This window comes from Myodes glareolus, chromosome 15 (assembly GCF_982192425.1).
Source record: "Myodes glareolus chromosome 15, mMyoGla1.1, whole genome shotgun sequence".
Classification (NCBI taxonomy): Eukaryota; Metazoa; Chordata; class Mammalia; order Rodentia; family Cricetidae; genus Myodes; species Myodes glareolus.
The window spans coordinates 17,412,668-17,426,150 of NC_142040.1; the positions used below are offsets into that span (position 1 = coordinate 17,412,668).

Sequence of the window (13,483 nt, forward strand, 5' to 3'; positions counted from 1 at the left end):
ATCATACCGAATGAGTTTAAAATATGTATTACTTAATTTGAATAAAGAAATAATGTTTTATCTATAACTCTGGGTTGTATTGCTCCATTGAAACACACTTAATAGGCCAATAAGATGTCTCAGCATCAGATAAAAGTGCCTGTCACTAATCCTGATGATCTGGGCTGGAGCCTAGGAATCTACATGACAAAAGGAGAAAAGCAGAAAAGGACTCATGCAAACTGTCCTGACTTTCACACACACCACTGTACAAGCACACCCACACACATTACCCACACTCACATATGTACTAAGTAAGTAAAAGTAAAATGGTGTAGGAGGTCCTTCTGTCATTGTGTTGCTTTCCTTGGTTAATCAAGAAACTGCTTTGGGCCTGTTGATAGGGCAAAACGTAGGTAGATGGGGAAAATTAAACGGAATGCTGGGAGGGAGAAAGGCAGAGTTGGAGAGAGAAACAATGGATTTGCTGGAGACAGATGCTGGGAATGTTACCCGGTAAGCCACTGCCACTGCCACGTGGTGATACACAGATTAACAGGAATGGGTTAAATTAAGATTTAAAAATTAATCAACAAGAAACTAGAGCTAATGGACCTGATTTAATTAATACAATTTCTGTATGGTTATTTTGGTTCTGGGCAGCCAGGATGAACAAGCAGCGGCCTCCTTGGTGCAACAGTAAAATATGTTAATAGTAAAAGATGCTAACAAAAAGAAATCAAATTAAAATTTAAAATAGATAAGAAAAATAAAAAGTAACAAGCAAAAACAAACCTCAACAATAAAAACCTGTTACAAAAAAAAATCTATAATCACATAACATGAATCTCGTCCAGTTAATCATTTAAAATCTGAAAGGGCGGTATAAAAGATGGCTCAGTAGCTAAGAGCACTGGCCGCTTTTGCAGAGGACCTAGTTTTGATTCCCAACACCTATAGGACTGCTAACAACTATCTGTAGCATTCGACCTAAGGGAACCCATGACCTCAGCTGGCCTCTTCTGGTGCTGCAAGTACATGGAGTGAGTACCTACATAGACACAAACAAAATACATAGAATATTAAACTTCCCCCAAATTTTTAAAAGTCTAAAAGAATATTCTCATTTCTCTTGCTTAAGAGAAAAGGTTATAAAATTGCAATATACATTCAAAAAGGCAAATATTATAAAATTCAAAACTAAATTGACATTTGAGTAAAAGTTCTGTCAATTGTAAAATTATAAAATCATGAGTTTTGAGTTAATACTAGTATACTACCTTAAATAAGTCATAATTTTATAAATTTCCAAAATAATTTGAAAATAGAAAAAAAACTATGTTGCTTCATTTCACAAACAAGGTTAAATTATTATAAACCTTTACCTCTGTGTTCAAAAGGTGTCTAATTATAAAGTTTCACAGCTTTACCCTCCTACAGGAAAATGCACAAAAAGCCCAAAGAACATCCAAAATTTAAAATTTTGTCTAAATTTATATGTCTATAATTAAATATATGATGCCTCCAAAATGAAAATTACCAAAATAATTTCTACCTGTTTTAGTAAGAAAAGTAATATTCTCCCTGATGATACCAAATGAAATAATAACTGTACCCACTTCAAATTTGTTTTAAAACATTTAAACATTTAATCTTGAACCCCTGACATAATAATCACTAAATATAAAACATACATAAGTTGTTCAAACTATTTTCTATAGTGTAGTGCATTTTACACAAATGCAATTAATTCCAAAATGTCTTATCAATTTGTAAATATTTATCTTTACATCAATCAGTCAACACACTTCTGAGATCAAATCATCTCATTACTATCCCACTTAGTTGTTTTGATTTGCATTATTTACTTAGGTTCTTTATGTATTCTATCTACTAATCCTCTATCAAATGTACAGCTCTCAAAGATTTTCCCCTAATCTGGGGCTGTGTATTGTGACCACTTTGGAAGACAATGGGCCCTTTCATAGGAGTCACATATCAGATCTCCTGCATTTCAGATATTTACATTATGATTCATACCAGTAGCAGAATTACAACTATGAAGTAGCAATGAAAACAACGTTACAGCTGGGGTCACCACAACATGAAGAACTGTGTTGTGGGAGTAACTTCCGCTGCCTCAACCAATAGTCGCTGAAATATGAGCCCACAGTGCAGCGGGGAGCAACTTCCGCTCCGTCAGCCAATAGCTGCTGAAATACCAGCCCACTGGGGCATGGTATATTTCTCTTTTAAAAAGAGAAACAGATCCGGATCAGGCCCTCTTGGTTCCGGCTCTTGGTTCCGGTGCTTGCTCCTGGCTCCTGCTCCCGGCTCCTGCGACTTGGCTCCCTTCCTGACGGTTTATGGTGTATGTAAGTTTTACCCCCCAAAATAAATAACCCCTTAAAACATAACTGGTGTGGGATTGATTCGCCGATAATTGACGCCCAACGTTTGGTTTAATAACCGCCCCACCCCCCCATCCCCAGCTCGGCCTCCCAGGATACACAGGTCCGGACAGATAATAGCTTTGTACTTATGAGTTATTGTTTTTAGACAAATATATTGGTATTAATTCTTATATATTGATACAAACTTAAATTATGTTGACTATTTTATGCATGCATGCTTCTACCTGTTTAAAACATTTTTATGTATTGACATATATATATTATATTGATATATGTATATTTTACCATATTGCATTGTACACTTCTACCTCTGATTAAGATACTTATATATTGTTTATGTATTGATATATATATTTACCATATTACAATGTATACTTGCACATTGTTTATATTTGGAGGTCATATTGTCCCCATTTATTGCACAGTTGTTTACTATTTCAGTCTTTAAGTTAGATAGATATTGAGAATAATATAGATCAATAGTCATCTAAGTTTGTCATTTATAATTAGACTAATCAGGTTCTTTAGATACATAGACATTATATTCAATATAGATAGATAATCTTCAACCTCTTCAAAGAGCTGTAAAAAATGGCCTTTAATCTAACTCAGAGTTCTATGATAGGGAAACACAATCGCTCCTGACAACACTGATCTATTCCCGAGAGAATATTGAACACCAAAGACACTCCACCTGGAGCCTTTCTTCTTGGCAGAACTGGCCTTTGGGTAAAGAAATGCCCATACCTCAACTACTGACAGAGTTACAAAATATCCATAAATGGATAAAACAGGACTGTCATATCCTGCCAAGACAGGATAAGATAGTTTTAAAAAGTTCCTTGCCTTTAAAAATGGTATGTCAGTTACGTTAGGCCTTAGCCAAAGTTGATTGCTTCAACGCTGCAAACATGATTTTGGATGTTTGCCCAGGTAGCCAGTTATCTATATGATTTGTTACATGTTCTGGAAGTTTGATTACACTTCCTAATTACTCAGGTAACATTATTTCCCTTCTCAGATCTTTGATGGGATTAAAGATTATATAAACGTAGTTACTTTCTTTTCATGACATGGCCAAATTATTTCTTATACAAGACTTAAGCTAGTTAAAAGAGGATATTTATATTTATTATATATAATTATATAGGTTTGTACTTACTGTATATAATTTCGTAATAGGCTTAGAACTCTCTTACTTAAACAAAAGGGGGAGGTGTTGTGGGAGTAACTTCCGCTGCCTCAACCAATAGTCGCTGAAATACGAGCCCACAGTGCAGCGGGGAGCGACTTCCGCTCCGTCAGCCAATAGCTGCTGAAATACCAGCCCACTGGGGCGTGGTATATTTCTCTTTTAAAAAGAGAAACAGATCCGGATCAGGCCCTCTTGGTTCCGGCTCTTGGTTCCGGTGCTTGCTCCTGGCTCCTGCTCCCGGCTCCTGCGACTTGGCTCCCTTCCTGACGGTTTATGGTGTATGTAAGTTTTACCCCCCAAAATAAATAACCCCTTAAAACATAACTGGTGTGGGATTAATTCGCCGATAGAACTGTATTAAAGAGTCGCAGCATTCAGAAGGCTGAGAACCACCGTTCTGCATTTTGTGTTGCTCTACAGAAGCATTTCATTCACTGCTCCTCACTGGTCAGTTCTGGGGACTATTTTCTCAGTTACTGGAGTCACTTTCAGAAGTCCTTACTTCAAGTTACATCTTGAAGTGTTTCCCTATTTTTCCCCTAACAGTTTTAAGGTTCCAGGCCTTACACTAAAATCTTTGATCCATTTTTAATTGAGTTTGGAGGAGGTTGGCAGATATGGATCTAGTTTCATTCTTCTACATTTAGAAGTCACAACCTATGTGTTGTGCAAGGCATGGTTGCTCATGCACTCGGGAAGCAGATACAGACAGATCTCTGTGAGTTTGAATGAGGCCAGCCTGTTCTATAAAGTGAGTTCCAGGACAGCCAGGGCACTTACAGAGAAACCCTGTCTTGAAAAGAGATGGGGCAGGATGAGGGGGAAGGAAAGAAGGAAGGAAGGAAGGAAGGAAGGAAGGAAGGAAGGAAGGAAGGAAGGAAGGAAGGAAGGAAGGAAGGAAGGAAGAAAGGAAGGAATCAAGTTTTCCATCACCATTTGTTGAAGATCCTGTCTTTTCTCCAGTGAGTGTTTCTTGCACCTGTGTGAAAAATTAGGTGACTATGTCTGTGTGAAATTTCTGAATCCAGTATTTTATTCAATTGAACTTTCATATGAATTTAATGTTTTCTCTGTTTCCGTGGAAAAAAAAAAGATGTTATTGTGATTTTTCTAGGGACTAAATGAATCTGTGGGTCACTTTTCTTCTTCTTTATCAATGTGAAAATCTTTCCATTTTCTAGTGTCTTCTTAAATTGTCTTATTCGGTGATTACAGTCTCTCTAAGAGCACGGGTTTTTTGAGACCGAGTGTCATGAAGCCCTACTGTCCTCAGAGTTGGACATGTGCTGAGAATGTGCCTGGGGATGATCTTAAAGTGATCAGCTCTCCCTGCCTCCACCTCCCAAGTTCTGAGATCACACATATGACACTACACCAGTATTTTGTGCTGCTGGGGAAGGAAGTCAGTGGTACCTGGGCACTTACAGGCACTCCACTGAATGAGCTGCATCTCTGACTCATGTGGATTCAAACCCAGATTTGGGAGATGGGGAGAAAGTTTAGTTGATAAAGTTCTTGTCACACAAACATGGTAGAAACTGGTGGATTTCAGCAGTTCACTGACCAGCCAGTTTTGTCTAATGGGCAAGATTCTGTTGGGAGCTCATCAACTCCAACTGGACTGGGAGTGAATGAGCATGGGAACAACCAAGCCCGTCTGAAGGGGATTGACAGCTGGGGCAGACTGAGGGGCCACCGATAGTGTCAATGGGATGTGTCTCTACTGTATATACCGATTACGTGGGATCCTATTCTCTTTGGATGTAAACCTTGCTCAACCTAGATGTAGTAGGGAGGGCCTTGGACTTTCCACAGGGCAGGGTGCATGGCACTCCTTTAGGGTTGGAGGGGGAGAGGGGAGGGTCTGTGGAGGGAGAGGGAGGGTACTGGGAGGAAGGGAGGAAGTAGGAATTTGGATTGGTATTATTTTTCAGTAATAATAAAAAAGAAAGAAAAAAAAGACTGTTTCCAATAAGAAACCTTGACTCAAAACTGAAGCCAGGAATAACTGGCCTCATGCCTTCAGATACATGCAGAGATATGTGTACATGCACACATATCAATATACACATACAAAAACAAAGACACTTTAATTTGGGTTATGGGGTAGGGTACAAAAACTCCTTTAAAATGCCATATTGTGCTTCTATAGACCTACATAAACACAGGGACACACAGAGCTATGTGCTCAAGCACATGCCTACACGCACAATTATTTCTTTTCCCAGATGCTGGAGAACCATGATTACTGTTAGCATTAACTTTGAAGAAGCAAAATCCAGCAACTGACATCATTATAAAACAGGCTAGTTCATTGCTTTTTTAAATTCCATATTTAGAATTGCTAACAAATTCCTAAATATAGAAACAAATTCATTTAAAATTCAATATTCCAGATGCCTGTCAGTCACTCATTTCACAGTAAAATAAAGGGTTTTAAACTCAATAACACTAAAAAGACAGCTAAGAATCAGATCCATTCTAAAAATACTAGAATTGTTAACATTTTAACTATTTCCCAATTTTCTCAATTAAGTCAATACTTCACAAAATAAAGCTAATTTTATTTTAAAGAAATCCTGTTTCATAATATAGATTTGAAACTAGGATAAGATCTGTGAAACATTCCATTCCGCCTTTAGCGCACTTGCTGCTGAAGCAAGGCTATGTGAATCATATTTAAGTGGCACACATATTAATAAGCTCACTCACATGTGACAACACTGTATTCCATAAGTAATCCACGCCTCAGGACCCTCAGAAATATATTGTTTTAATTAAGCCTTAAGGTCTTGATAATATACATTTGAACAAGTTTCTTGAATACTTTATTCCTTTACTGAGACTACCCTCTCATAAAATATCAAATACAAAATATCCAAGAATCAAGCACAGGAACAAATGAGTCCTAAATTCTTTTAAGCGCCAGCTAGTGCAAATCAACCATATTTTTGTTCCTATCAGCCTTGTACACAGAAATAGGCAGTGTTTTGCCCCAGGGCTTCGTGGAGAAAATGGGTGGAATCCTCTTCAGAGAGACTGATTGACTAGGACTGTAAGAGAGCCCAGGTTTTGTTTCCTAAGAGTACTAAAGGACACATTAGTATCAGCACCTCTCTCAGCCAAAGCCAGGGATCTAAGAGGAGACTGCAGGTGGAACCACTTGGGTCCCACCCCAATTTGTACATCAGTAGCTTTATTGAGAGCTCAGAACAGTTGAGAATTGAGAAGCTTATCTTTAGTACTTTGTGCCTTTGCTACATGGCCTCTCTCTTAGAAGACTAATACGTTGTTGGCTGGTGCGCAATTGATGTGATCTTGGTCTGAACAAATAGCATTCACAGTTGCTTCTGAATAAACAAGACACTTTTTAAATTAGTTTACAAAGCATTTTGTATGCCCTTTTGGATGGTGATAAGGAGCAGTGCAGAAGCCAGCGCTTAGGTCAGCTCAAGTTGGTTACAACACTATCATTGAGAACACCATTTTGAACTTGGGCTTCTTTTCTTGCTCTTAATAGTCAGTTATGGCTCCTCGTCAAGCTGCTTGGACTGCAGGTGTTCAAATTCCGCAGCTCTGCCAAGCAGTTGAACTTACAGACTGGGAAGGGATAAATTCATGTTTCTAATGAAGCAATTACTTATGTGGCCCCTTGTCAAGAAAAGTAGGCTAATACCTACAGGGAATTCAGCATAAAATATATAGAACCAGCTGCTAGTAATCTATAATTGGATTCTTGCTATTATTTTGCTAGACTTTACTTTTTAAAAAGGGAAAAAATGTAATTGCAAACCAAAATTATGATTATGGGTTTATTTGAAAGACTTGTCACATTTTTAAAAGTTCAAAAACAGGAACATACAGAATTTTTAAACAGAAAAGCAGACTTATATAACAACTATTATGCTATATGTACTTTTGTGTCCGTGTACACATAAGCAGAAGCCACAGCGTGCCTTGGGGTGTCTTTCTCTATTGCGCCCTGCTTTATTGCCTGACATAAGGTCTCTCACTAAAGCAGAAGCTGATGTTTCATGCTGAACTTATGCCAAAGAATATTTAGGGTCTGCATGTCTCTACCCCACAATGCTTGAGTTACAGGGATATTCAGCTATTATGGTGGGTGCTGGATCTGATCTCGGGTCTTCATGCCTGAAGTCCAAATGCTCTAACTGAATTATCTTCCCAAACCCTATACTTACTTTGCATGTGGGAGTATCTTTCTGTTTGTTTGTTTGGTTGGTTGGTTGGTTGGTTTGTGATCTGCATATCTCAGATCTTAGAACTTACACTTTTACAAAAGAGAACAGGGATTTATTAAGTTTTAGGTACAATGGTTCAGTTCAGTTTGAGCATTTATCACCAACAGAAGACAAAATCAAATCTTTTACTTTAGTTTTTAGGACTTCTTCTCCCTAAAGTTATTCAAAGTGTATTAAGAAATATGGTTGAAATTGCTGCCTGGAAGGCAGTATGTAACTACTCCTCTAATTAGGAATGTCAGTACTTGTGTGGTGTTAGGAGAGTTTATGACTGTTTAAACCCAATAAAACTGCTGTTGGTTGATGACAATGTTAACTATTGGTAGTGTCCTATGATTCTTAAATTTGTGTGTGTGTATGTGTGTGTGTGTGTGTTTCAATTGTAGGTAGTAACAACTTGGAATATGGTATAGGGTTTTCTCCCCAAGATTGATGTTCTTATACCCAAGTGTCATTCTTTTCTTGTTTCCCATTAGTAAACAGGCAGATAAACAGTACAGTTGTGAGTGGTAGGTTTGGGAGAGGTGGGGCAAGTCTTATTCCTTTTCCATACAAGTCCTTCTGATTAGATTTCAGTTCTGAGCATCGCATTTTTCAAATAGGAAAAAATGTATATGAGTTGAACTGATGGTACCTTATGCTCCCTGAAACTAAAATGGAAGAAAATTATAAACAGTTTGAGCTTAATAAACCCCATGTTACCAACACTGATACATTACAATAAACCTCAGAATCTATGTGGAATTCACACTTTTTCCATTGATGCCCTTATTCTATTTGAAGATGTAATCTGTAAAGATAAGGTGGTACACTTAGAATCCTATAACCTAATAAAATTTTGAAATATAGGCTGATCATTATCAGGAGGCAAAGACTGAAGAAAAAACCAGGAACCAATATGAACACTAATTCTAAAATCCATACAACAAGAACTAGAGTGGATAATATAAGAGAAATCCAGGCACAACACGATCAATGTACTAATCAGAAAGGCAATAGATTGGGAGATCCCAGATATGTTTTATGAACTTAGCAGAATATAAAAGAAAGGCAAGAGTCAGTGTTTCTTTGTGCAATAGTCCTGGCTGTGCTAGAACTCACTTTGTAGACCAGGCGGGCCTGGAACTCACAGAGCTCCAACTGCCTCTGCCTCCTGAGTGCTGGGGCTGAAGGCGTGTGCCACCACTGCCCTGTTCAATTTCCAAGAGTTAACCTAAAGAAATTGGCTGTACATTGTTGCCACTAACCAAGATGAAAATTGGTTTGGGAAGAAAGGTGTTCACTTTGAGATTATGGCAGCTTGAACGAAAATGGCCCCACAGGCTCATAGATTTGCATCTTCCACCATGAGGAAGTGGCAATATTAAGAGGTGCACCCTTGCTGGAGGAAATATGTCACTGGGATGGGTTGTGGGGTTTCAAATGCTCAAGCCATGCCCAGTGTGTCTCTCTATTTCTGCTACCTGCCAATACAGTTATAGAACTCACTGCTCCTTCTCCAGCCATGCTTCCCGCCATGACGATAATGAACTAAATAAACCTCTGAACCTGTAAGTCAGCCCCAGTTATATGTCTTCCTTTGTAAGAGTTGCCATCATTATGGTGTCTCTGCAAAGCAATACAAACTATGACAGCAAATATTTGCACTATCCCTTAAAAATGTAAAGGAGGGGCTGCAAAGAAGTCTAGTGGTTGAGAGCACTTACTGTTATTGCAGGGGACCTAGGTTTGGCTGCCAAAACATAAGGCAGCTCACAACTGCCTAACTCCAGATCCACGGTAACTAACAACCACTTCTGGCCTCATGGGATCCTGCATCTATATGATGCACATAGAGAGGAGCAGGCACACACACACACACACACACACACACACACACACACATACACAGAAACATGCACACAACACATACATTCAAGCACATACACATGTATACACAGTATTTTTAAATAAATTTTTAAGTTTACAAATGTCAACATTCAGTTAGAAAACTAATGGATAAATAGGATTAGAGAGAGAATGAATGAAAAATATGAATGTGTGAATTATTGAAATATGAATATGTTAAGTCTTGGTGTCATAGAAAGGAGATAAAGAAAGGAAAGGAGCATAAAATAATGAGCAATAGAGCACTTTAACAACAAATGTTTGGGAAGAACAGAAGGATCTAGCAGTGCAAGCCTAGAAGGAGAAACCAAGAAAACAGGAAGAAAAGCATGTGACTTGAATGTGAATTAAAGCGTGCGAAGAAAAGCATGTGACTATGGTCCAGAGACAGAGCTAATAAGAAAAGGAAAAAAACCTTCATGCGTGAGGAAGTGATCAAAAGATAAACCAAATATGACCATGCCTGAGGATGATCAACATCTGGAGATCACTGGTAGCATTAAGAAGAGAATCTTCGTGTGATATGGGAGCAGGAGTTGTTTGGGAGAAAACACATAAAAACATCAAACACTAGAAACTGGGACAAAAGAAAGAACTACACAGAAATGTTATTGCTGGAGAAAGTAAATAAATGAGGTTGAAATGTAAAAAGATTAATAAGATCTTTTTTTATTAATAAGTATTTAGTTATTTTTTTTTTGTCTATCAAACCCTTAGCCAAGCACATTGTCCAGAATTCCTGGGGATTTACAGGAAAAGGAATATACACAGCAGACTGGCCATGAAAGAACTATGGGAGGTGGGAGTGGAGACAGCTACTTCACATAGCAAAGAAAATGAGAAAGACGTCCATCAGGAAAAAGAGCCCCATGGCCTCTGAGAGGGCAAAGCTCAGAACCGCACAGAAGATCTGTTGCTTGAGAGAAGGGTTCCTGGCATAACCAGGGATGAGGATTCCAAAAACAGTCCCAATCCCAGCCCAAGAGCCAACCACCCCAAGGAGTAGCTCCAGCCCCAGTGAACTTGACAGCTGTGTCAATATCCCTTGAAATGATGCTGGTGTGGAAGCTGCAGCTGGGATGAGTAGGGTCACAGGACTGGGACTGCCAAGCTGCTGGGGCCCCATCTGTCAATGTCTGTTGCAATTCTACTGCATACATCTGCCTATTCAGCAGCTGTGCATGCTCCCAGAAGCAGGTAGAGAAGGACTTGAAGGAGGCATACAGCTTTAGGGGTGGGGGCTAAGGCAGGCAAGAGGCTCCCAGGGTAGAGAAGACACCTAGAATCATTTCTTAAGGTGAAAGGAAAAACATGTCAAATAAAATTAGCCTGCCATAATCTAGAAGTCACGGGGGAAGAGAATGAAACACATAGAGACCAGGAAGGCAGCAATCAAAGTCAAAGGAACTTAACTTCAGTTTATGTATTTGGTTGAGAATCAGAAAAAGCAATCACAAAAATAAATGAAGAAATAGACAGAACTATAGATAAAATAAAACCCAGTAATATATTTGAGTAGCAATAAATAAGCAATTAAAGTAAAAAGAAACCACAAATACTATCAATAACAGAAATCAAGAAAAAAGAGAAATGCAGTGGCGTGGGATTATAATAAACAAAATTAATTTTAAACCTTTTACTATGTGACTAACATATGAAACTGAATCATTTTTCCATCATTATCCCTCCACCAGAGAAGGAGAATGTGATGTACACCATAACACTTATTGTGTACCAAAGACTTGGCTACTTACTCATTTAATTCTCACAACAGTGAAGAAAGCTAAATGCACTCCTGCAGAAAACTATAAATACATCATTTCATATACAACCCTGTGGATCATGACATGAAAGCTGAAAATACTCCTCCAGATGCAGAGGAGACAATAATGTCTGTATAACAAACGACACAGTCAAGTTTCAGTGTTAGGAGGAAAATGATCCAAATGATTCTAAATGAGAAATTTACAGTAGAGCTACCAGCAGGAAGAAGAAACAAGCAAAATAAAGATTACGGAAGGAAGAAAGGAACTGTTCACTTACAATCAAAATCAAAATCAGGGTCTCTGTGTGCCTAATCACCTTGCAGGTTCCCCACAGATCTAGGCATGTAAGATTCATTTTGCTATTTTACATGAATACAATAAATACCATACACACATGTTCAGCTTTATCTCCCCATAGTATGTACTTCTATGAATAACTTAAGATTGACCAATCTATTTGCTACTACTTTGAAGTTAAGATATGTAAGAAACTTTGGCCTAAATTGTTCATAAATACAACAAACCAGTTACGATCTTGAACTTTGGCTTACTGTGCTCCTTATTAGAGCCTGAAACATAGCCTCCTACAGAAATAGCAATCTCGGGTGTCAAAAGGTAGTACTCGGCAATTTTTACATGAATAAGTCATTTATAACATCTACCAACGCTTTTCACTGCTTCAAAAGCCAAACATAGCGAGCTCAGAACATATTTCCTACAACTACATTTGGAACGTTCATATTTATTCAACTTGAGTAGTAAGGGATAACACACAGGAATTTTGAAATGATTAAATAATATACGGAAAGTACTGTACACTGTATCATGTCCTATTGCCGTCTTCTCTATTCCCCCATTAATTTCCTCTGCTGCAGTATCGATACCACTAATAATGAAGAGCCTTAATTTGAATATTTGATGAACTTTTAGCAACTGAATAGAGTTGATTTTCAAAATCTAATTATAATTTCAAATAAAATCTTAGGTGCCATACAGTATCATATACAATCGCATGGAGCACTAAGTAAAAATACTGTGTTGCCCTAACTATTGGATTCTCGTGATTCAGCTGACTAGAGCTCATAAATAAATATATCAAATCAGTTTCCTTCGTTCATGCTCTCTACATATCTTCTAGGCCAATAAATTAAAGAATAACTACATTTTGAAAAAAAAAGAAAACCATACTGCCTAAGAAAAAAAGTATTTGGATACATAAGATTTCCATAATTTTGATACACTTGGAAGCGTGAAAAAAAAATGCCCGACTTCAGAATCATTGAATCATTCGAAGAACGATATATAATTGAACACATCAAATTACACCTTGCCCATATCTACAAAACTCGTAAGGTAAAATAACGCCTCACCTAGTGGTACTTAACTAGGCAATTACTCCCCCTCGGAAATGGGCTGTTCCTTTCCAGTAGCGACCAGAGTTCTTTCCCTCTCTTCAGGGCCTAGAAAGTCTAAGTCCCGGATGTAGACCATACTGGAAGGGGGGCGAGCAGTTCAGGGGCAGTGAATCCACATATTAAACACAATCCTCGGAATACAGGTGTCCGTCACGCAGTAATACAGCATATTCCAACGAGCCTCTCACTCTTGCAGGTCAAAAGTCACAAAAAGAGAAACTTCAGAGGGACCCCAAACAGGTGACACCTTAGGAAACCCTGACATCCCCTATAGTCAACAAACAGAAGGTCACAAACAGGGTAAAAGCCGCACACTGAGCAGCTTTGGAGGCAAATGTCAGGGGAATACAGGAGTTTGGAATGGGAAGAAACAGAAGGAGAGCGCAAGTATTGCTTATGTAGAAAGACCGCAGCCACTTCCGGGCCCTACCTCTCAGTGACTCCACTTCCGGTCTCCTCCGAAGAAAATGCGGGCACCCAGGATAACCCGGTGCGGCCAATGAGAGAGTCCGCTAATTCCGCGGTTTGCGCGGCGTCGCTCAAGCCCCGCCTTTTCCGGTAACCG

The 13,483-nt window shown here is 38.6% G+C and overlaps 2 protein-coding genes across 5 annotated transcripts in view; both read right to left on the minus strand.

Annotated features, from left to right (window-relative positions):
• The window catches only part of Xrcc4 (X-ray repair cross complementing 4), a 212,661-nt gene extending 199,178 nt beyond the window's left edge, over positions 1-13,483 (minus strand). The window contains exon 1 of one of the 4 annotated variants that reach the window (XR_015734962.1): positions 13,349-13,483. The gene's annotated coding sequence lies outside the window, so the exon portion shown is untranslated. The other 3 variants (XM_087896767.1, XM_087896769.1, XM_087896768.1) reach the window with 3 other exon arrangements.
• On the minus strand, positions 10,558-10,863 carry LOC146891665 (uncharacterized). The gene has a single exon (XM_087897043.1). The coding sequence runs from the start codon at positions 10,861-10,863 to the stop codon at positions 10,558-10,560; it is 306 nt and encodes a 101-aa protein (XP_087753169.1).